This window comes from Copidosoma floridanum, unplaced genomic scaffold (genome assembly GCF_036245765.1).
Source record: "Copidosoma floridanum isolate Cflo_tuat_1 unplaced genomic scaffold, Cflo_Japanese_pri ptg000002l, whole genome shotgun sequence".
NCBI classification, from domain to species: Eukaryota; Metazoa; Arthropoda; class Insecta; order Hymenoptera; family Encyrtidae; genus Copidosoma; species Copidosoma floridanum.
Window position 1 is genome coordinate 3,140,599 of NW_028321879.1, and position 24,671 is coordinate 3,165,269.

The 24,671-nt window shown below is 36.1% G+C and overlaps 1 protein-coding gene across 1 annotated transcript; it reads right to left on the bottom strand.

Moving 5' to 3' along the window:
• Positions 1-19,791: 19,791 nt before the first annotated feature.
• Positions 19,792-21,024, bottom strand: LOC149375958 (uncharacterized). Its single transcript, XM_089595160.1, has 2 exons — positions 20,098-21,024; positions 19,792-19,983 (listed from the first exon to the last, which is right to left on the bottom strand). The coding sequence occupies exons 1-2, from the start codon at positions 21,022-21,024 to the stop codon at positions 19,792-19,794; spliced, it is 1,119 nt and encodes a 372-aa protein (XP_089451286.1).
• Positions 21,025-24,671: the final 3,647 nt, after the last annotated feature.

Here is a 24,671-nt window from a genome sequence, read left to right on the forward strand (position 1 = left end):
CAATATTGCTTTCTACGTAGACTTTTTTGTACATCATGAGTACCACACATTAACGCCTTTGTTGAATATCCCATATTAAGAATGTGACGTGATGGCACCATATACTGCTGAATGTTAATCACAGTACACCCTATTGTCGATTCCAAATAAGTGGCTGTATTATCTTCATAAACGTAAATTCGATGTGCATTTTTTGCTACAGTGTACAAATGTTGCTGTAACTCTCTAATGGAACAATCACCCTCAAACCAGCAAAGTCCATGCACTCGCTTCGACTGAAAGTCGTTTTTTTGGCTCACATCCATAGGTAAGGTAGAAAAATTGCACGGGGGCCGCACAATCCAATGACTGATCGCTGGTCTCATAAGCGACACCACAGCCACTTTCTTTGGTAAAAACTGTCGAGAAGCGTCCAGAAAACCTCTAATCTCAATAACATAATCCTCGTAAAACTCCATTTTTATTTTGCAGCTCAAAAGCATCCTACTAACTGCGATATAAACGCGTATCCGTCGCGTTTGATGCTGCGTGATGAACTAAGCAGCACTCTGCACCGAAATTAGTTTATATACACGTTAGTGTAGGCACTGCGCAAGTGTGTGTTTTATCAGAATGAATCATCTGTTCTTAATATTTTAATCTTAAACTAGTTTTGAGGGAAAGGCTACATAAATAATAACAACAATATAATTCAATACATTTATTTATGACATAATTTAAAAAAAAAAAAGTTTCATTGAGTTTTTTTTATTATACATCTTCTTTAGAATCAGTAACATCTTCCCATTCTATATGAAAGTAGAATTTTTTCATTCGTTTGACATTGTGGGTGGCATACATAGATCTATACGCACCATTATGGTGAGGACATGCAGTAGCTAATGTTGGGAGTTAAAATTCTGGATAATCAACCATATCATTAACTTGAAAATTAAACCTTTCGAGCCACCTTTTCTTCACTTCTCCAATCACAAAACTCTTCTTAGCATCTTTGAGATTCTCCCGAAGAACATTACCAATTTTTGTGTAGTCGATAACACCTGATTACCAATGTAATTCACAATAGGAAAGCTCAAACCATAAATTTTCACGTTTGTATTTATCATTTAGTTTGCGCCAAGGAAATGGTGGCTTGAAAAGAAATACTTGAGGCTCATCATCCCCATGGAGTGGAAGAATTTCCAACTCTTTAAGCACATAATCGTTGCCAGGCTTCTTAAAGCCCTGCATGTCCATCATGTACTCCATCATGATAAAGACTGACTTCACTGCCAGTATTTTTTTTTTAAATTTTATATACGTGCTTAAACAAGTTTTTTGACGTCACCACTAATGAAATTGTACTCTACGATGTGATCGTGTAGAATGAGACAGTAAGCAGATACATTTTCCGGGAAATTCTCTCGTGCTTCAAACTCCAAGCGCATGTCCACTGGCGCGCTTTTCAAAGCTTTATTCTGCTTAGAGCCGTCAATTACAATAAGAGGCATATGTGTGATAAAATCTTTTTTATTCAGCATAGGTTCTGGTTCTTTCCCGTAATAGGCGGCTTGAAAATTCTTATACATATCATGTAATGTTGAAAACTGTTTTTTATTAATATCAAGATTAAGATTTCCATAAGGGTAGTACTGTGAGTTTAAGAAAAGCTTTACATTGCTGATATTACAGTGATCAAAGAGACTGGCATTAAAAACAGGATCATTTTTTCACTTATTCTGAAAGCCCAAAATAACAAAACGAGGCTTTTTCAACTGATTGGAAGTTTTGACAGTCCACACATGCCTAGAAGTTTTTGGCAAAAGAGGAAACTCATACAACTCCCAATTGCGGAAACTCATAGAAATAGGCTTGTCTTTTGCAATAACATCAAGCAAAAGAATTTTTCGTCTGTCTGATGCAGTTATGTAAGGCACAAGCCACTTAATCTGAGTCAATTTAAGCTTATACTTTTCGAAAATTTGATTTTCAGGTACTTGTATAACGGCGCTAACATCATCTCTTGATCTTATGAGAATCAATTCATGTTTTGCATTAACCACAACTTTGCGATAGTCCTCAGCGAAACCAAATATCATACTCAAAGGTATTGACACTTCAAAATAAGAATGATCATTGATAATAGATTTTTTCTCTTCCATGTCTATCCAACCAGCATTTTCAAGCATTAAACTCTGACTGGGAGAGAAAGATATCCATCCTTTCATTAAAGTTGTCAATCCAACATTCTTACACCTATCAATTTCTATACCATTTATTTCATATCGTATTTCTTCAAAAAGATGGCAGATGGCGTTATTAACTAGTTTTGTTTTCTCAAGAGATTTATCATCTCCAGTTGTTATACGTCCAGAAATACGTAGGGAACTTTGAGAGGGTAAAAGATATAAATCTGGATGTTGAATTAAGATGCGAATTTTATCACTGCTATTAAATGCTGATGCAATGTGGGGTCGATATGCATGAATTTCGTAGTGTGCAACCGACTCATCAAACACGACACCTGACTGAATCCCAAGAATCTCTTCCATCACAACTTTTCCTCGTTCGCAGGCAGCAAAAAAAAGCACAAGTTATTTGCCACCAAGAGCTCTTATTTTTAGGCCTAGGTTTTTTAAGAACTGCACGTTGTGACGTGTTAACGCTTTGAGCGTTCGTCGACGACTGATCCGTCTCATCCATTTTGGTTTATTCTTATAGCTTCGTCCAATTTTGTTGTCTCATGGATGACTATTCGTTCTCACTCTCGTTAATTTGTTTTCATATCCTCGTCCAACTTTACTATTGTTGTACACTATGCCCATTTCAGTTGAGTTGTTTCAAGTGTAGTCTTATATTTATAACTTCTCCACGAAAATTAATCAAGTTACCTTCCTGATCAACAATGCGTACTTGAAGATGATCTATAATTTTAACAGCAACGGGTAAATGAATGATTTGCGATGGAACTTCGACAATCTTGTATCCCGGTGGTACAGCAAGGAAAAACTCGTGGATGGTATGAACTTTTTCTCCGTTTATACAGGCTCCACTAGTGATATTACACTCAACTCTCAATGTGTTAACCTTGAGAATAGCAACAGGTAAATCTGAGATGTGAGTACTGGTATCCCTAAAAATTCGTTCAGTAAAGCCTACAAGACGGCCTATAGAATTTTTTGGCCTGAAGTCAATGGTATGACTACACGTTATCACACTGCAAAGAGTTTTATTATTTGATTTGATGCAAATAGCTATTTCGTCGGGTTGTAACACTTCGATCAGAAATGACTCAATATCTTAAATTTTGTAGCTGCCAGTTGGAAAAACAACCACTTGATCGCCTACGTAAAATTTATTAATACCTTCGTCGATATTTGGAATTGAATTGAAAGTTAGGAGTTCTACTAGACCAATAACGTAGTTATGTGCTGGTGACAACTTGATAGGTGGAAAATATTGTGCTTCAAGAATAGATGATGTTCCTGATAAACTTAATGTCAATGATTCTTCCATGACGGTTTGTCAATGACTAATGTTACTTGAGTATTGGGATACATTTATATTGGCTGATAATGGAGTTTTTTACAAAGAAAGCTTAAGCAAAGATGGCCGCAGTTGTATGTACCAAAATCTTGGAACCTTTCATAATTATATTTGACACATCTAACACCAAGATATAGCAGTAGATCAATCGGTGGCTGTAGGTCACCAAAACTGTCGAAATATGTCACGTTATTGCCTCGCTTTCTATAGGCAACCTAGTGAGTACCAGGACTATCCTTACTATCGAGATTGACTATTGCTGATTCGGAAAAACGTGGGCCATCGGCTGGCAAAGCATTTCTTATGAAAACTCCACGGAAATGCGGTATTTTCAAAATTTTTGCATACTTGATGAGGTCATAGTCTGTGAGAGCTCGGTAAGGCAGTTTTACGTAGAAATTTTTTTTTTTTTTTCCATCTTTTAAGCCTTTTCCAAGCCTTAAATGTAGACCTAAGCCGTTCTTATATGTTTTTAAAAACAGCCCCTTTCCAAGTAAGAGTGCTTCCATTTCTTTATTATGCCTCTCACTCTCCTCTAGCTGTTTTCGAGCAACTTTAGCATCATTAATAGCCTTGACAACTCCAGTTACACCATTAGTGATAGTGCCTATAGCACTAAGGCCAGCGAATGCAGGAATAAGGTATGGTAGGAATCCTCCAGTTTTCTGCGGGATAGAAAATACTCGAGGTATTACAATATTTTTCCTACCACCAGCTTTTTTCACAGCATCCTGAGCTCCCTTTAACGCCGAACTTATAGCTTTTCGAGCACTACGATTAGGAATCATGGACTTTGAAGCACTTTGAATCAAGCTTTTCAAAGTAGTTTTCTTCGGCTTCATTTTGTTCTTACTCACTTTACTAGAATTCGTACTAGGGAATGCTTAACGATGAATGAGCTCGAAAATATATGTAGAGCACTATTTACAGTTTCATATTTTAGCATGCAGTCACCACGAGCTCCGGGAAACAGAATATTTAACTTCCTGTCATAAATTTCAACAAACTGATAAGCAAGATTAGGAAATTCGATAACAGATTAGTTTCAAAATATATAGGCAAACCATTTACAGTATCATGTTTCAGTCTCAGTTAAGTCAGTATACAGTAAACATGAGCTTCGTAGATCAGAATACAAAACTTCCTGTCGTGAATTTCGACGGAATCGTTAAGCAAGATAAGAAAATCCAACGCCATGGCGATTTGCTACCCGATACGATAAGAGCTGTTCTTTGTGGTCCGTCAAACTGTGAAAAAACAAACAGCTTGCTGGCTTTAATTGCTCACCCCAACGGATTAAGATTTGAGAATGTTTATCTATACTCAAAGTCGCTGAATCAGCCAAAGTATAAGTTTCTAGAACAACTGTTGGAGCCCATAGATGGTGTAAAGTATTTTTCATACAGTGATCATGAATCAGTCATATCTCCGGATAAGGCACTACCCAACTCCATATATGATCTTTGACGACATTGCCTGTGAAAAACAAGATAATGTGAAAGCCTTTTTCTGCATGGGACGTCACAAAAGCGTTGACTGCTTCTATCTATACCGATCCTATGCTCAAGTTCCAAAGCACTTAGTCAGAGATAATTTAAAACTTTTAGTAATATTTCGACAAGATGACACGAATTTGAAGCACATCTATAATGATCATGTTAATACTGATATGACGTACAATGAATTCATAAAATTATGTGTGAACTGTTGGAGAGTTGGAAAACATGGATTTGTCGTAATAGACAAGGAAAGAGATGTTGATAATGGTAGATATAGGAGAGGATTTGATTCTTTTGCTATAAATATTACTCATGCTTATTAAGTGCGTGTATGAGTCTCTTGTTAACCATCAAGCGATTAAGATGGACACTTTTCGTGAGAAAAAAGACGTTCTTCGGCAAGTTAAAAAAGCTAGAGAAGCTGTTCGACGTAAGCATCGATTGTTAAAGTCAGGAAGAAAAAATTTTGAAAAGCAGATTGGAGAGACTTTCAAGCCTATTACTGATCCACTTCTTAAAATTATCGATGACACAAAGAAAGTCAAAAACGTGCCACTTAGCTCTGAATCTTTAGTTAAAAAACGCTTCAAGCCTTTTAAGTCAAAAATTAATAATACCGACGCATCAATGTTCCAATCAGCTAATAGTAACAGTGATGATGAAGAAGATACTTTTTCGTCGAATGATACTATCAAAGACTATGGTACCGTTGTTGAAAAAAGTGACGATGATGATTCAGCGCATGACATCGATAAAAATGAACCTATGAATCCATACTTACAAATACTTGATAGAAAGGAGTCAGAACTAGATCGAATTTATGGGATAAGAAAGGAAAAAAACGGACAACATATACTTAGTGATTCGCCTATATATTTCAAAAATAATCAAATTCAAATAAAGGATCTAAGATATCCAATGACTGATGGATTAATGGAGTTACTTATAAAAAAGCATCCTGATAAAAAGCACATGACACCAGATAATTTAGTTAAATACAAAAAAATCTTGGAAACGTCAAGTGCGTATGAAAGAAAATTTGACAAAAATGAGACGAGCGTCCATACAATAGTAATAAATTCAATAATTTTATTGCTCCATTATTTAATCTCACTCAAATTAAGAAGTAAGGCGGGTCCATACCTTCATTTAAAATTGCTAGGCTGAACATGCAAATGAACTACGTTTACTGGGACGATCCTAACGAGCTGGTCAATCGTCTAAGATTACTAGTGGCAGAAAAATCAGCCGGTAATCCTAGTCACACTAATGAAATGAATTTAATCGTTGAGGAGCTTCGTGAAGCTAATATCATATATTGAGCATCGTTATCAATTCTACTTCAGTGTAAAAATGAGCATCGATGTGTTTGGACGTAGATCAGCTAAGTCGGAAGATGGTAGTTGAGGTCCTCGAGGAATTGGATATAATCTCACTACGGATCGTCAATTTGACTTGAAAAATAAAAGGTTGTGCAATGTTGCACCAGCTATTTAACCTCACGATGCTGTGAATCTCACCACTTTACAGAAAGAAAAAAGTTTCATTTTGGATGAACAAGAGAAAATAAATCTACTATTGAGCAATTCAAGTGATGTATTCTCAGAAACAATACTAAATTTGCAGCGTGAAATAAATACACTTAAGGAGATTGTAGCACATATATCTAGTATAACTCCAGAAGATAGTTAAGAGAGATGAAAGCAGTAGTGAAAGAGCTTCATAAACCTGCGAGACGCAACTACCTTCGCCGAAAGTTTGATATTCGAAGCTTGGATGAAACATGGCAAGCTGATCTTGTGGAGATGATACCTTATGCTCATGAAAATAAAGGTTATAGGTATTTGCTTACAGTTATACATGTATTCTCCAAGTATGCATGGGCTGTGCCCGTAAAGAATAAAACCGGTAAAGATGTGACTGCAGCTATGAAGCCGATATTAACAGAGAGAAGAGTTCCAACTAATTTGCAAACAGATCATGGCAAAGAGTCTTACAATGTGAATTTTCAAAGTCTCATGCAAAAGAACAAAATTAACTTGTACTCGACTTATAGTAACATTAAAGCGTCTATATGTGAGTGATTCAATCGTACACTAAAGCATGATATGTGCAAAAATTTCAGCTTGCGTGGCAGATATAAGTGGATTGACATCTTACCTAAGTTACTGACAGCCTATAATAATCGGAAACATTTGACAATAGCTATGAAACCAAAGGATGTGTCAGCTGCTACTGAAAATGAAATTTTGAAAAAAATTTCATCAAGAACAATGGGGATGAGAAAACAACCGAAATTTAAAGTGGGTGATAAAGTGCGAATAAGTAATGCTAAGCAAGTATTTGAGAAAGGATACACACCTAACTGGTCGACTGAGGTATTCACTATAACACGAGTAGCTCTAACCAATCCACCAACTTACCATTTGAAAGATTACCAAAATCAGCCAATTTCTGGAGGCTTCTACGAGCAGGAACTGCAGAAAACCAAGTATCCTGATACTTATCTTGTTGAAAAAATTCTTCGTCGACGAGGACATTAAATATTCGTCAAGTGGTTGGGCTTTGACAATACCTATAATAGTTGGATTGATAATAACAAAGAATAAAAGTGATATGTACTTTAAAAAATTATTAAAATTCAGAAGATGTAAAAAAATTTGTATAAAACTTGTTGTGGTCTTTTAATGTTATCAATTATGTGTGAAAATGAAATTTTTTTACCATACATACTAATGTTATATCTTACATAAGATTCATTGAGATAAATAAAAACTCTAAACATGTAATAGATTGTATCATTTATTTTTTCTCACGTTAAACTAGTTTCACAAAAATAACTTTCTTTTTCTTGTATTTGTATAATTAAACATTTATTGGTTAAAAAATTCAACACTATCACAATTATAGTAAACTGACAGCTTCTTTCTATCAATAGATTCCAATAAACTATTAAATGATAGTTCGTTACTGACACGATACTCAGATACTTGATTAGGTAAAAATATTTGGAAGTGATCGTCTAGTTCAGCGATAGCTTTCGTGCCGAATTTAGTTTCTCAACTTCGACACTACACGACTTTGCCCCTTGACCATTTCGTTGATCTTCTGTGTTGGAAGGAATCTTCCACAGGCCAGCCAATTAAGTGCTGCTAAATCAGCCATCTGAAACATAAGAAAATTATATAAGTTTTATAAATAGTAAAAAAAAATATATGAATAAGAAAACACGTTACAAACCTTTATTTCTGAGCTTTGCTGTTCCAAACAGATCTGCTTATCTCTGTAGAAATTTTTCAACTCCAAACCTGTTTTTTTAAGAGCTTGTTGTTGACCTGAGCTGCTTGCGTTGGATGATGAAGCAGTCGATACTTTTATCTGCTCACTATAGCTCTGACTGAGCTCTGCTGGTTGATGCTGCCGATGATATAGAGACTCTCCCACTACTGGAGAAATCTCCCCCTCTACATTGGCTGCTTTTTCATTGGCTGCTGGTCTGCTATGATGTTCAACACACTCTCCAGCTCTTTGTTCTTCTATTATTTTAATCCTATAATGGCCCCAAGGCAGCGTATCTGTAGTGTTTGATAAAATATATCGTTTATCATCTCGGGAACTAAGACAAATTTTATTTTGCCTCTCAGTGTAGAGCTTATGATGACGTGATCTTATATTAATTTGCTCTCGATTAATGTTATAATTTGGTCACGTAGGCACTCAGTATAGTCGTTAAAATCGATAGTTGCTTTTACGACGTTACTCTTAACACCCTTTGCTTTTTTAATCACATTTTCATTTCCAAGAAGAATACTATACATCTTACTTCTGAGCCCACCAAATTTCAATATAATATTCCCATTGCACTCATTCTTAGCCTTTTTTCTCTCAATGCTATTGAGATCAATATATTCTTCAAGCCATTCACTTGGCCAGAATTTTAAGGCTCGATATATTTTTGTCAGTCATAATCCATGATTTGTGGCTTGCTTGAGGGCTTCATAATGAAGTACATATTTATGCTTGTTACTTAATGTTGTCATTAATTTAGGCTGCTTCGAACCTGGTGCTGAAATGTGTTCGGAACAAAATGGCAAATCTTTATAGGAATCGTGGAGCACCTCTGGATACTCCAAATCCACTTCTAAAATATATCCGTAAGCACTTTCATTTCCAATATTATAAAAATCATGAGGCTGTTGCTCAACATTTTCGACCCACTGAAATCCACCATAAGGAAGTTTTTTAGTCATTGCCCAACCATACAAATTATTTACGTCAAAATATGCTATATATCTTTCAGTTTCATCTTTTTTATAATTTTCCATATAGTGATTATTAGCTTCTGCATATCTGTTACAGCACTGACTTATTCCACCTCGTATGCCTTTTTCAATGAACATAAACATATCTATATCAGTAATGAGTTCTAATGAAATCTGAAAAAAATTCTCAATTAATAACTAAAGCACAATAGACGTTATATTCTTATACATAATACTTACTTTCGTTTTTTTCAACATGGCATCCCAAGTGAAGCCTGGAGTAGTGAAATAGTGAGCAGGATCTAATTTATAAACCTTGAGGCAATTATTTCTAAAGTTTTCAAATACTTCTGTTAACAGAAGTACATCAGTTTTGAGGTAAAGATCTGAATACTGTCCAAGAGTTATAATATCAAAAGTTTTCCACACTGTCTCAGTATGTGTATAATCTTCAATACTTATATGTGCATTATATAATTTACTATAAAAATCATCTTTAGATAGGAGCCCGATTTCTTCAAGTTTTTCGAATGATGCTACATAATCGTATGGAAATACACCCTTCCTCTTCAGCATATTAATTTGCTCGAAAGAGTATTTATCATCTTGACTGAAAACCTTTTCTAGAGTATCATACTGCTCTAAGTAAGATCCCAACTTATCAAGCGACGACGGCAAAAATCTATACGAGTCAATGAAGCGTAAGTTTATGCGTGTCCCTTTAACGTACTTCGTGAAAGAAATGTATTTTTCTTTAGTATGAGGGATAACTTGTATACTTCTGGGAAAGCAAGTTACATGTTCTTGTGTAAATAAGTGGGCATCATAATTGCTGAGATTATGGAAAACTATTGGTACTGCTAGCGAGTCCTGATACTTGAGATTACATACATTGTGAGCTGGGCCTCGATATCTGAGTAAAAAAAAGCGAATTTTAGTTTAAAGGGAAAAATTTTCTCAATTACAAACTCGTAAATATAATACTTACTCTCCAGTAAAATGGCAATGATCGTAAACTTTTTCATCATTTTTAATAGACTTCTCACGTATGTGACATATATCAGCATTGAAAAAATCAAAGTCCTCTATTTCAGTTAATGATCTCATTGGCCCTGGATTGTTGTACATTTTATGTAAATCCAAGGCAATATCTTGCATTTATTTCACAAACCAGGTAGCTGGATTCTCACTGCTTTCAGTTTTTTTTTCTGTAGAAAATGTATCGTGATTTCGCGTTATCAAAACTGCACTTTACATAATATCCAACACTTAATGCTTCATGGTGTTGTATTGCTTGCTCACTATTATGCACAGGTTTTAATAAACACTCAAAGTCTGCGTGTACTATAAATGGTACACGATTTTTATTTATGTGATTTTCAAATTTTAAAACTTTATTATCATACCTCGGCAATCTTATTTTACACTTATTCACTTTAACGCACTCAACCACATGTGTTTTTAACATTTCATCAGTTGCAAAGTAATGAAGACAGCGGTCGCAAATATATGTTTTGTGTTGATGTTTTGTTAAAGAACTTCTAACCAACCTAGATAAGTCTTTAATATACACGTAGTGGTATTTTATATCATTATCAGCACTATTATCACCATCTTGGATTTCTTCTAAATATTCTTCTCTATCTTCTTCTACCTTATCTTCGTCCATTGCCTCAGCATTAAAAAAACCTTCTCTATCTTCTTCTACCTCATTTTCATCCATTGCTTCAGCATTAACGAAATCATCACGTTCTTCGTCAATGTTTTTTTTATTTCTTTGATTTTTTCTCACTATACGTATCAATATAATAATTTTGTATAAGCAGCAAATTAATATGTTTATCTTTTTTTTCTCCTGTCAAGTGAAGGGGTAAAGTTTAATTACTATTTTTACTTTTCTCCAAAAAATACACGTTAATAGACACATTATTCTGTTTTTTAAATTTTGTAACTTGCTTAGGCTGCACTGGAAAGATGATCCCCTCAAAACTATAACTGTTTTCGTATTAAGTATAATTTGACACTCGTTGTGCATTTTTATTCACTGGATGTAAAGCTGACAAAATGACCCATTTGAAGCATTGCTGATCTGCATTCTGTACATTCATGCAAGCTTTTTTTCTCTCGATAGTAGTAGGGAGTTCTATGTAAGAACTACTACTCATTGCATTGTACTTATTTACATTTACTACTAAATTTTAAATTGAGCGTAAAGTCCATCCAGAATCGCGCTCCTGAAACTCTTCTATATCTGTAGAAATAGGCTTCTCGACATTCGTTTTAAACCATTCATGTAGGTCTGTCGTATCAAAAATGGAATCAGATTTAGTATGAAAATATTTAACTTCAACAGTCTCTGTATTATTTTTCACCGTCAAAAACTCTGCTGCTAATACTGTATTAATTTTTAAAGCATTTTGCTCGTTGAGAATTTCTCGCACTTTTAAAATGAATATTTTTCCCACAGACTTAAGAAATTTTATTATATCTAAATGCCTACTATTTGTTATAACAGCCGTTCTTATGCGATTTTTAAAAGCACTATTAAGATCTTTCCATGTCACAAAATTATAATCACCTTGATTGTCTAATTTTTCATCGAGCCTTGACCCTTGCACTTCTAAAATTTTATAAAATGCTGCTAAAAACGTTGATAAAAGACACTCAATATTCAACAACTTATTTTCCACTGACGATGACAATTTTACAGACAGCTTATAGTCGGAAATACTTTTAAGCACTGTTTCACTATTATCAATAAAATCTCGTATCTCGGTCATATTATCACTATGCAGCAAGCGTTGATATTCTATTCGCGCTATTTCACAGAAAATCTCGTAACGCTCCACGGCGTTGGCGTTAGCAAAATTCTCGCGGAGTTGCTCCATTATACTTACAGCTCGCGTTAAAGTACTCAAATGAATGACAAGCTGCTTGAACTTTTCTTTTATACTGATTTGCCTCTGCGAAAGCGATCCGAGTGATAACTAGCGGTGATTAGCAGTTGTATATAAAGAGATGACACATCGATAGAGGGGTTAGTTAACTAATAATCGTCACAACGTTAAGATGACGAAGTACGTGGTAGCTCCATTAATATACTAATAATAGCTCCAGTACTTGGCAAGGTACTGCGTCGAGTAAGCCAACGTTTGTCGCAGCTAAACGGGATACGCGGTCCGCTACATCCACTGATAAGAAATACACGTTCATGCTTGATCATCTTCCTCTCGCGCTGTACGTTGGGCTTGTCACCTACACCTTTCGGACCCATCCTGATGACGTCGGAGCTCGATTCGCGGTCAGAAAGGAAGGGAGCCGTCAGTACCATCCAACGTCACAGCATCTGGAAGAGGCCCCCTTCCCCTGACGTTACCATCCGAGTAGTCCGTACCACCCACCGCCCCTACTATCTATACCGCCCATGTCCCTCCTCCCACCGCCCGATCAGCCTCTCCCCCACCACCACCTCTCCTCTACCGCCCGATCAGCCTCTTCCCCCACCACCGCCTCTTCTCCACCCACAGCTATACCTAGAGCCTCTACCCCACCATTACCTCAGGGGGGGAGCTGGGGGGGGGCACAACCGCCAAGGTTTACCTACTTATTTATTTAAAAGCTTTAGTAAGTCCTTGAAGGCTTTTATAGCTACAGAATATTACATTATTGAAATACGCTAGGGTTGAGAACTGTGGGTTAGATCTTAAAACTCATTCTTAATCCTAAGTCGGTGTCGTATATTGGATTTCGGAAAAGACTATCAGAAAAAACCTGAGTGCTCTAACCGGGAATCGAACCCACCGTTAGGTAACGATGACTAAAACTAGTCGTTAATTATACTCTTGTGCTTTTTTATTTTTTGATAAAGATTCTTAGAGTAAGCGTATTACTGTTAACGCTCAGCGTATATTGATAACGCTACGCGTAATCAATAAATATTCGTTAGATTCTATTACGAGTGCGTAATAATTGGACAACGCGAGCCTAAAGCTTTCGTTACATTTACTGAATAAGGGGAGGGACTTACTCAATCCATTTTGGTCAGGCTTCCACCAGGGCTGTAGCGCTCACTCTGCACTGATCCAGATGGTCGAAATCGCCCATCGAGCAATCGATAATAGGGAGGTTACTCTGGTGATCTATGTTAACTTTTCCAGAGCATTTAATCTCGTACATATCGAGCTTCTCGTACATAAGTTCCGGTTTTGGTTTGGTTTTTTCGTCTCGGCTGGGGAGTGGATCCGATCATTTTTGTCGAGAAGAATTTTATGGGATGGCTTCAGACGGACTTATTACTGGACCTTTGGGTTATCGGTGATGCCGTGCGGTTCCAGGATGGTGTGTAAATACCGGGACTGTATATAGACAACACTCTGTCTGGTACTCAGCAGATAATTGCGACTGTGAGGCGATGCTTTGGTGCTTTTATTCATTTAAAAAAGTGCGGTGATCTCTTGCCTGCTTTTACAAGACTCCTGCTTGTAAAAACCTATGTTTTCCTTTACTTGGACTACTGCCCTAGCCTGTTCCTGGATGTATTGCTCAATCTAAGGTTGAGACTACGTCGCTGCAAGAGTTCGGTGCTACATTTTGTCACAGGCATAAGAATATTTGAGCATATAACCCCGGCTTACAGGCCACCCACTTACGAGGAGCGGCGCAACTATCTGTGTCTCTGTCTGCTTGCTGGTGTGACTCATCGCGGTGAGCCGGGATATCTTCAGGAACAACTGTCCTATCAACCTGCTGGTGGAGTTAGATCCTTGAGGCATTCTTATTTGGACCTGCTTATCTCTCACATAAGAACCGAGTGTTACAAAAACTCGTTTATAAATTATGCCTCTAGGACGTGGAATAACTTGCCTGTGGTGATCAGAAAGCTGGCCTATTGTTCTCACTTCAGAACTCGTCTTTGAGAGCACCTCTTTCGCAGTGGCTCGACCCAGTAACTGCCTTGCCGGCTGATAACGGCTGTACATATACTTCAACGAATTTCAACCAGGACTGATGACCCTATCATTATTTGACATTATGGGACTAACACTTTTTGGTTACTGTGATTTGTGGTTATTTATGAAATGTGTACGTTTTAAGTGTTTTTCGATTCAGGTGTGATGTATTCAATGTGCTTTTCAAAGCTGTGATTTTTACTTATAATCACGCAGTAATCAATCTATGTTGACTGTCAACTTCAATTTTTTACTTTATTTCTATTTTATTTTTTTTGTAATACTTAACTTGACTTTTAGTGTTTTTATGTTTTATTTTTAATACATTAGTGATGTTATCGTGGATGTTTTTATTTATTAATTTTTTTCTCTTTTTGTTTTGTATGATATTTTCTTTGAGCGTTGCGATGATACTTGTCTTACGCTTTCTACACTTGTACCACAATTTGTCTGCTGTAATTTATCTTGTCAAGCACTATACAGGACCCCTGAGTCCTTAGTTCCAAATAAAAACTCAAAACTCAAATATTAAGTACAGATAAGAATATTCGGAGAAGTAATTGAATAAAGTAAAGTTCCTAAACCTTTCACTGATTCAACAAAATAAAAAAAAATAGTTATCCTGAATACAAGCAAAGAAATAAATTTACGAAAATTATATTAACAAAAAAAAAATAAAAAAGAAATTTTAGTTGATAATTTAATGGTTGTGCCATATAATCAATTTTTTTTGATGAAATATAACTGCCACATTAATGTTTAATATTGTGCATCTATAGAAAGTATTTAGTATATCTATGACTATATTCACAAACTTAATGATATAGCATTTGTAGAAATAAAGAATGTTAATGATGAGAATAAAGAAATTTAAGATCAAATTGAAAATTATGGTAATGGTAGATACTTAAGTTCAATGAAAGTTGCCTGGAGATCACAAGAATTCCCAACTTGTGATAGAAGTCACACAGTATTTAGTTTGGCAATTAATTTAGAAAATAAAGACAAACTTATTTCTGAAGAAAACAAAATTTTCCTACCTCGGGCATTTTTGAGAGGCTGGTGTGCCCTCGGTAGAAAAAATAGCATTCGCCACATAAGCGCTATTGCTCCATGGCTACCTTACATCCCTCGGGCCCTGCTTCGCAGGTCCCTTGGGCCGCAAAATAGCCCTGGAGACGATGGCACTTATCCGACGAAAACTACTATAAAAGTACAATAGCAAGATGGCAAATCCCACTAAAAGCAGTAAATGACTTTGGGCTTAAGGGCAGAAAAGTACTTTGTGCCCAGAGGGCGGAAAAAACTTTTTTGCCCATGGGCACAAAGTGACTACAAGGGCGAAAAGTGTGACACGAGGGCACAAAGCCGCAGTTGCACTTTGGACCTATTGTAAGAAATAGTAGTTTTCCTACGAGTTTGAAAAGTCTTTGTTTGCGAACCGAGAGGTTTGCGGCCCGAGCCGAAGGTGAGGTCCGTAATGAGGTTCGTATAGGAGACTTTTCGAACGAGTATCGGAAAACTGCTTTTTTGCCCGAGGAAGTACCAGCCTTCCAAAACCACCCGAGGGCGGAAAAATATGTTAATACTTGAAAGTATTATATTCTCAATAAACAATTTAAAATTTGGCAAAATCGAAAAAATAAAAAATTAAATACACCAATAGGTAGATTTAATATAGTATATCCTAAAGATCATGAAAGGTTTTTTTTATACTGATACTAAGTAAAGAAAACGGAGCAACATCATTTAAGAACTTAAAAACATTTAATAAGATAATAAATCCAACATTTAAAGGTACTGCAATAGCGACGGGTTTAACAGAACACGATAGCTAAATAGATGATATTTTCAAAGAAGCCAGCATTTCTATGTTACCATATCAGTTACGAAAATTTTTTACCTGGTTTCTTATTTTAGAAAACATCCAAGGAGATAAAATTTGTAAAACGTACAAAAATCATTTTATGTGAGATCTTATGGACAATAATCAAAATCTACATATAAATAAAATTTTACAATTAAGAGACGAATGATGTGAAAATTTCAATTGACCCACACCAATAAAAATTGAAGTAAAAGAAAATAGTACCTTAAAAGAAATTATTTTTTGTACTTAAATGTTTTATTCAATGTATGATAAATTAAATGTAGATTAAATCACGATTTTTAAAATTATATGTGAACAAACAGTTAAAGTTTTTTTTATTGACGGACCAGGAGGTTTAGGAAAAACATTTTTATATAAAACGTTAATTTATTATTTAATTTCTCGTGGAAAAAAAATTTCATCTATGAAATGGACTGGTCTATAGCATCAATATTACTTCTAAAAGGAATGATCAGTTATAGAACATTTCGTTTACCATTAAACTTAAATAATGTGGAAATTTTTTTCTTGGAATTGCGATCTGAAAAAAAAAAAATTGAAAGAAGTAGATTGAATTATGTGAGACAAGGCTTATAAGATCCTAAAAAAAGCCTTAGAAATAGTTGAAAAATATTACGTCATTAATGTGATACAAATATCTACCTTGGTAATGAATTAATTGTTTTTGGAGGCGATTTCAGACAGACTCTTCCAGTTTAAAAAAATAGTAATAGTAGCATGATTATACAAGAAAGTATTAAATCATCATATGTTTGGTCGTTGTTTCGTATTCTAAAACTTAACATCAATATTCGTTTATGTTGTGATCCTTGTAGCCCGGGATAACAGAATAAAAACAAACGAACAATGACTTGTATTAAAAAAGGCTTTATTGAAATAATGAAATACTCTTGACTACAAGAGGACAGCCTCCATTGACAGTCCAGAACGATCTGGTCTACTCGAGCACGCATCATACTCGCTCGACTTGAGAGTCTCTCTCGACCGACACACAACGCCATCTATCACATTCATTACAATCCTCCTTCCTAAACAACGCTTATACCTTACGGATTGTTTTACAAGTTCAGTTTTTGAGGCGCCTTACATATGCGCGTCGAACGACGCAGAGGAAGCTGATTACCAGTTGATTCGGCGGTCAACATACATTGTTCAACATCAACTGGTTCAGCTCTTGACGTGGACGTGTGAAAGCGTTCGTTTACAACAGATTGCTGAGCATGACATTTTGGTAGTTTGTTTACAACAGATTGCTGAGTGGGAGTCTCAAGCTTGCACAGCGTCAACACGTGTTCAGGCCGTTTACTGGCGTCTTGTACATTTTCAAAACCACTGTTTACAATCCTATTACGCAATTGATCCAAGAGTCGCTTAGACTCTTGATTATTTTTTTTAATGACAGAGTAGGTAACAGGGCCAAGCTTTTCTGATATTACGGCTTGCTCCCACGTATTCGTACTAAAGTGCTTGGTGAAAACATTATCGCCTTTGTGGAAACTTTCTTTTCTATCGCCTTTAAAATATTTCGTTTGATTGTCTTGGCTCTGTTGTACTCGTTCACGCACTGACGGTTTTATCACGTCGAATCTCGTTCTTACCCTCCTTCTCAACTGTAATTCAGCTGGTGTCGCCCCCGTCGTGCAATGAGGCGTTGATCGATATGACAGTAAATACCTTGTTAACGCTTCATGGCGCGGAGTCTTACTTTGGATCATTAATTTTAACTTATTCTTAAATGTTTTAACGGCATTTTTCGCTGCGCCGTTAGATGCAGGATGGTACGGTGGAGTGAGCAGCTGTTTGACACCATTTTTGTGCAAGAAAGATTTAAACTCTTCTGATGTGAACGTAGGGCCATTGTCGGATACGACTCGAACCGGGATTCCCCACGTTGCAAAATCCGTTCTCAAGATCTTAATAGTGCTCACTGCCGTAATATTCGGCATCTCATGTACTTTAATCCACTTGAAATATGCATCTGTTATGATCAAATATGTGTGACCTTCGATCGGTCCGCAAAAATCAAGATGTATGCGCTCATTTGGACCCGATGGCCAATCATATACATGTAGTTCCGCACGTCTTGGATTACTAGCAAACCGTGAACACAATCCGCATGCCTTGGCCAAAATTTCAATTTTGGTATCAATGTTGGGCCACCACAAGTATGATCGAGCTAGGTTCTTCATTTTTGAAACTCCCCAGTGACTCGCATGCAACTCATGCAACATTGCTTGTTTCAAGGTATCCGGAATTATGATGCGGTGTGCCCACATGATGCATCCATTTACTAATGTCAATTCAAGCTGCCTCATTTTAAACGCGCTAAATTTTTTATCAATCACATTTGGCCAACCATTGCGCAAAAAAGAATATACTTGACTCAGCATCGGATCTTTCGCAGTCTCATCTCGAATTACATTAATGTCAATCGGTTTAAAATCAGTTACAAAATTAAGATACGTATACTCTTCTTTCTCGATTTTGTTAGTATCTTTGAATCGGTCAATCAAAACGCGTGATAAGCTATTGGCTGGTCCATTATTTTCGCCTTTAATGTGCCTTATTTCAAAATCATAGCCACTTAAAAAAATCGCCCAACGCTGGACTCTAGCCACTGCCATCTGGGGCAAGCCTTTCTTAGCACCAAAAAAAAAACTTAGAGGCTTATGGTCCGTTTCCAAAATGAATTTTCGTCCATACACAAACTGGTGGAACGCTTTTACCCCACATACCAACGCTAAAGCTTCCCTGTCTAGCTGCGAGTAATTTCTCTCCGCTCGCGACAATACTTTCGACGAGAACGCTATAGGCCTTTCATTGCCATTCTTGTAAATGTGCGACAACACGGCACCCACGCCTTTCGGCAACGCATCATAAGTAATCTTAACGGGGCGTCGTGTACTGTAGTGCGCTAGAACCGCAGGAGAAATTACCGCATTTTTAGCGTCTTGAAATGCGTTTTCTCGCTCTTTTGACCACTCCCATTCTACATCACCTTTCAACAATTCGTACAACAGAGCTACCATATTCGCGAAGTTTTTGATGAATTTCGAGTGGTAGCTGATCATGCCCAGAAAAGACTTTAACTCTGATTGTGAATTAGGCTTCTTCATATCAACTATCGCCTTTGTTTTTAAAGGGCTCGTTTTAATTCCGTCAGCTGACAACTCGAAACCCAAGAAACGAATTGAATCTCGCGCGAATTCAGTTTTAACACGACGTATTGTTAAATTACTTTCCTGTAATCGTCTCAAAACCTCGCGCAATCTCGCGTCATGCTCCTCTTTCGTGGTTCCCGAAATAAAAATATCATCGAAGTACGACACAACCCCTTTAATATCACGCAACAGATCTTCAATTTTTCGTTGAAAAAGTCTCGGGGCCGAAGCCGCGCCATACATTAACCTGTTACACGCAAAGAGTTCCTTGTGCGTCGACAGTGTGAGCAAAACTTTCGACTTTGCATCCACCTGTACTTGCTGGTAGGCTTGTGCCATGTCTAACTTACTGAAGACCTTTCCTCTGGCCAACCTAGTACTTAAATCGTTTATGCGAGGTATAGGATGTTTATCGATAGCCAAACAAGGATTCACGGTGACACTGAAATCGCCGCACAAACGAATCTCCCCGTTCGCCTTTAACACTGGTACTACAGGCGTACCCTAGTTACTGCTATCCACAGGTTCAATTATTTTTTCTTTCACTAGCCTGTCGATTTCATTCTCGATCTTATCGCGCATTGCATACGGGACGGGACGCGGCTTACAAAATTTTGGCACCGCACCTTCCTTCAATATCAACTTGAACTTCTTGGCGTTGTAACACCCCAATTCTTTCGAAAATACTCTCATTACCTCACAATCGATTGTCACACCCTATATTTCATCTTTGAGTGAGCCAATCGTCACTGATTGGCTTTTATCATCAAATTTTAATATATCCAAAGCTTTTAACCACGTGCGACCCACAATCGGTGCATTACTTCCATCAATCACAAACAATTCCAACTTGACAGGCTTTTCTTTGGATCTAACCTCAACATCAACGATACCGCGCAGGACAATCAAATCGTTTTGGTACGACCTAAACTTCCTGTTAATTTTTCGCAGAATCAACTTTGTCGCTGGCATGCATTTTTTGAATTTTTCAGTCGATATGGCAGAGACTGGGGATCCCGTGTCAATTTTGAATTTAAGCGGCTTTCCCTCTACCGATAAAATAACCGACAACGGCCCTGCCTCTTTCTGAATTCCCGACGCCCTTACGTTATTAATAACGTCGCTTTCCTCCGACGACTCGCTATCTTCGACGACAAAGTTATTTTTTTGTTTTCGCTCGGACTTCTTTTTTATGTTTGGCTCAGACGACGCTCGTCTGCAAACCGCCTTCAAGTGACCTTTTTTACCGCACACATTACACTCGGAGCGCAAGTACTTACATTCGCTTTTGATATGCCCGGTCTTTCCGCAACAATAGCATGCCCTCGCTCCCTGCGTCTTCTTCCCCTCCCCGGGCTTTTTCTTCGTAGTGACGTAGTTGACTCCTCCTTCCTTGTCGTTTTTCATTTCCGCGGCATCCCTATTGGCTACTTCCAACGATAGCGCTAACTCGATTGCTCGATGATATGTCAGCTTGTTCTCGCCTAGTAGCCTTTTTTTTGTATGCTCGTCCGCAATTCCCCAGACGAACTGATCCCGAATTTTACTCTCGAGTGTCTGTTCAAACTCACAATGCGTTGACAACTGCTTCAATCGAGCCACAAATTGCTTGACATCTTCTCCTTCTTTCTGGCGACACTCTTTGAATTTATAGCGTTCAGCTATAACACATGGCATTGGTTGCAAAAGCTCTTTCATTTTCTTCGTTAACTCTCTAAGTGGCAACCTCGATGGCATCTCCGGTAAGCACAAATTTTTAATTAACTAGTAGCCATCTTTTCCCAATAAGGTTAAAAATACAGACACCTTCTTGTTTTATGATACTTCGTTCACGATCGTGAATTGTCGAATCGCTCAAACCACTCAGTCCATATATCTCCTTGCTTGAACTCGTCGACCGTTCCCAACGTTCCACGTACGACCGTAGTCGTAGCTATAGCAACGCCCGCCAAATCCATCATCTGTTCGGCAGCTTCACGCTTCTTTTGTTCTTCCCGAAATTTTTCGTTTTCCACATACAGTTGCTGCATATACACCGACATTTCTTCTGCTTCCCGCAGAGACAAATCACTGATCGCCTTGCCTTTATACATGTCGTTCGTCTTTTAACACGATACTTTCACTATTTTTGAGCACTTTGTTACATGGCTCCTTGCGATTAACTAGAGTAACGACCTAATATATATAAATATACACTCGCTTTTTGATTTATTATCACTATCAACCGTCGTTCGTCGCCAATTTGTTGTGATCCTTGTAGCTCAGGATAACAGAATAAAAAACGAACAATGACTTGTATTAAAGAAGGCTTTATTAAAATAATGAAATACTCTTGACTACAAGAGGACTGCCCCCATTGACAGTCCAGAACGATCTGGTCTACTCGAGCACGCATCATACTCGCTCAACTTGAGAGTCTCTCTCGACCGACACACAACGCCATCTATCACATTCATTACAGTTTAATTGACAAAACATTTTCGAAATTGTTATTAGATATTGAAGAAGCAAAAATTAAGTCATTTTAAGTTTCAAATAAATGGAAATCAACTGATGTTTGTTCTAATATTTTTGGTAAAGATATTAATTTTTGAATAAATAGTGTTATATTTACTTCTCATAACGAATATAATTACTTTTTAAATAGTAAAATTCTAAATCATGTAAAAGGAGAAATAAAAACATATTACAGCATAGATCATGCTACTGACAAAGGTGTTGATAAATTTGATAATAATATTCATATAAGTTTTCCAATTTAATTTCTAAACAATGTTTGTGAAGGCTTTTCACTGTAGGAGCCTAATTTAAAAATAAGGGCAATTGTTATGTTAATACAAAATTTGAGTATATTTGATGGCTTATATAACGGTGCAAGATTACACATTACAAAATTACTTTAATACAATATTAAAGCAAAAATTATAAGCGGGAAAAGAATTGAAAAGAGAGTTCTTATACCAATAATAACTCCTAATACAAGAAATTCATTATGATTACCTCTTATTTTATACGAAAAACAATTTCCTTTAGTCTTATTGTTTTCAATAACTATCAATAAATCTCAAGGTTAAAGTTTTAATAATATTGAATTATATTTTAAAAAACCACTGTCTTCGCATGGTCAATTATACGTCACGTCATCAAGATGCAAAAATAAAAATGGAATTTATATTCAAATAGAATGTAATAATAATTTAGAAATTTAGAAAATAGTGTTTGGAAAGTAATTTTTGACGTTAACTAATCTAAAGTAGATAAAAAAAAATTTTCTTTATATTAGCAAAAGTATGAAATTGTGCGTAATATTCTTGCAAAGTTCATTTAAATAATAAATGATAGTCTTAAATCAATCAAATTATTATTAAAATATTGTTTCATGATGATGCGCATTATTTGATATATTTCAGTAAATACGATTTCTATCTTTTCGTGGTAAATAGGGCTACGAGCGAGGTCCACGGTTTAAATATTCTATAAGTTTTTTTATTGTTGTTGATTAAGTACAAAAATATAATATCATATTCTCATGCATAACTAATAATCCAATTAATAAGCTTTTAGAAAATTTAAGAAAAAAAAAACCAGCGCGCCATAGCACTACCTCAAGGGTGGTGTGGAAATGTGCTAATATCCCAGAAACTAGAGGTTTTCTTAAAATTGTAAGGAGAGCTAAGACAGAAGGTGCAAATAGTCATATAACTAGAAATGACATAAAAACCGATATTATTTTACCTCATTTAGAGATGCGGCTAAAGGGTGACTGGAGGGAGTTCTTTAAAACTGTGTTGGATTACCTGGTTGTTGGGTTGTAAAGTTATGAGAGGGGGCGAAAAGGGACTAAACAAAAATTCAGATAAATAAAAGTAGATAAAAATTTACAGTATGGAAATGTGCTTACAAATTACTCAGCTAAAATAATTATTACATTCGAAAAAGAAATAATTACGTGGAGCTAAGGAGTGGTGAAAAGTGGCTGTTTAGAAATTGTGAAGGGGCTGAGAGATTTTCTTAAATAAAGTAAGGAGAGCTGAGAATGAGGGTGCAAAAAGTCATTTGACTTAAAATGACTTAATTACTGATATAATTTTACTTTATTTAGAGATAAAAGCTGCTGATGAAAGGCTGAAGGGAGTTCTTTTAAATTGTAAGGGAGGCTTATTGAGTTATCCGGTTATTTGGTTATAAAATTATTAGGGGGCTGAGGGGGATGAAGGGGGTAGAAATAAATATACATATATTTAATGATATAATAATATGATGAATTTGTAAAGATAATGAATTACTTGTGTTTTTACTTATTTCAAGTTTAAAACCTGTACTTTCCTTTTTTTATTCTGTTATTGTTTCTGCCTAAACATTATACTGAAATTATTTGATGATTTGTCATCAAATATCATTGCACAAACCATCACGTATACTAAATTTCTTTGATGTAACAATTGCTCTAACTTTTGAACAAAGTTTATTGGATAGGAGACCTTCAAAACTTCTATCCCAAACTTAAATGGAAAAATTCATAGAAATATGTCAGTATTACTGTCAGTAATATCATTATCTTCGTAAGTTGCATGATGTATACTATAGTGCATCGGTATATTCTTGTTTAGTTGGAAATTCTGATATTAAGAAAACTAGTTGTAATATTGTGAGAAGCTGGTATGCTTTTATTAATGACAAATAAAGTTATTAGTTAATACACATGACATAATTTATTCGTTTGATGTTTTCGTGTTGCAGTCATCACGCTGGGTTCTCTTTACTATTTCTTAGGATTTTTTTAGAAATCCTAGAGGCCTTATCTCAAACTATTATATCAACTTTATGTAATATTTTTTTTGGATTCTATTTCTAAAAATACATCTTATACTGTTTAAGACAAAAGGTAAACGAAAATGGCTAGTCATTACATTTCAAACCAGTACTGATATAACGCCAGTCTATGCCATTGATGAAATTTTTGAACTGAAAAAACAAAGTAATTAATGTACCGTACAAACAGTGGTCACTGGGTGTTTGGGTACCCAAGTACGAAATTATGGTAGAAATATACAAACAGAAATACCTCCTATGAAGCAATATTTTAAATAACTCAGTGCGACGTATCAAAGTTGGTGCAGTTACCGTTTGAAGAAGGATATTCGGTAATTGGGCATTGATTCAATAAATCATTTAATTTTTGATAAATAAACAGCTATAAATAATATATATCGTAGATGAGAAAAGTTTAAATCAAAGCCGTAGAGTGACGTGCGCAATGCACTTTCATCAAATCTTTCAATGATTTCAAAAATACTTTTTGTCAACGCTGATTGCATCGTTAACATTACGCACACATCTGTCACATACGCTACACATTAATTCTTAGGATAATTAGTTATTCA

What these genes read in the sequence shown, in the direction of transcription:
- LOC149375958 (XM_089595160.1), bottom strand. Translation starts at nt 21,024, where the DNA reads ATGCCATCGAGGTTGCCACTTAGAGAGTTAACGAAGAAAATGAAAGAG. An exon ending in ATGGAAGTAATGCACCGATT is followed by an intron (nt 19,984 to 20,097) that starts GTGGGTCGCACG and finishes ATCGATTGTGAG; the next exon opens with GTAATGAGAGTATTTTCGAA.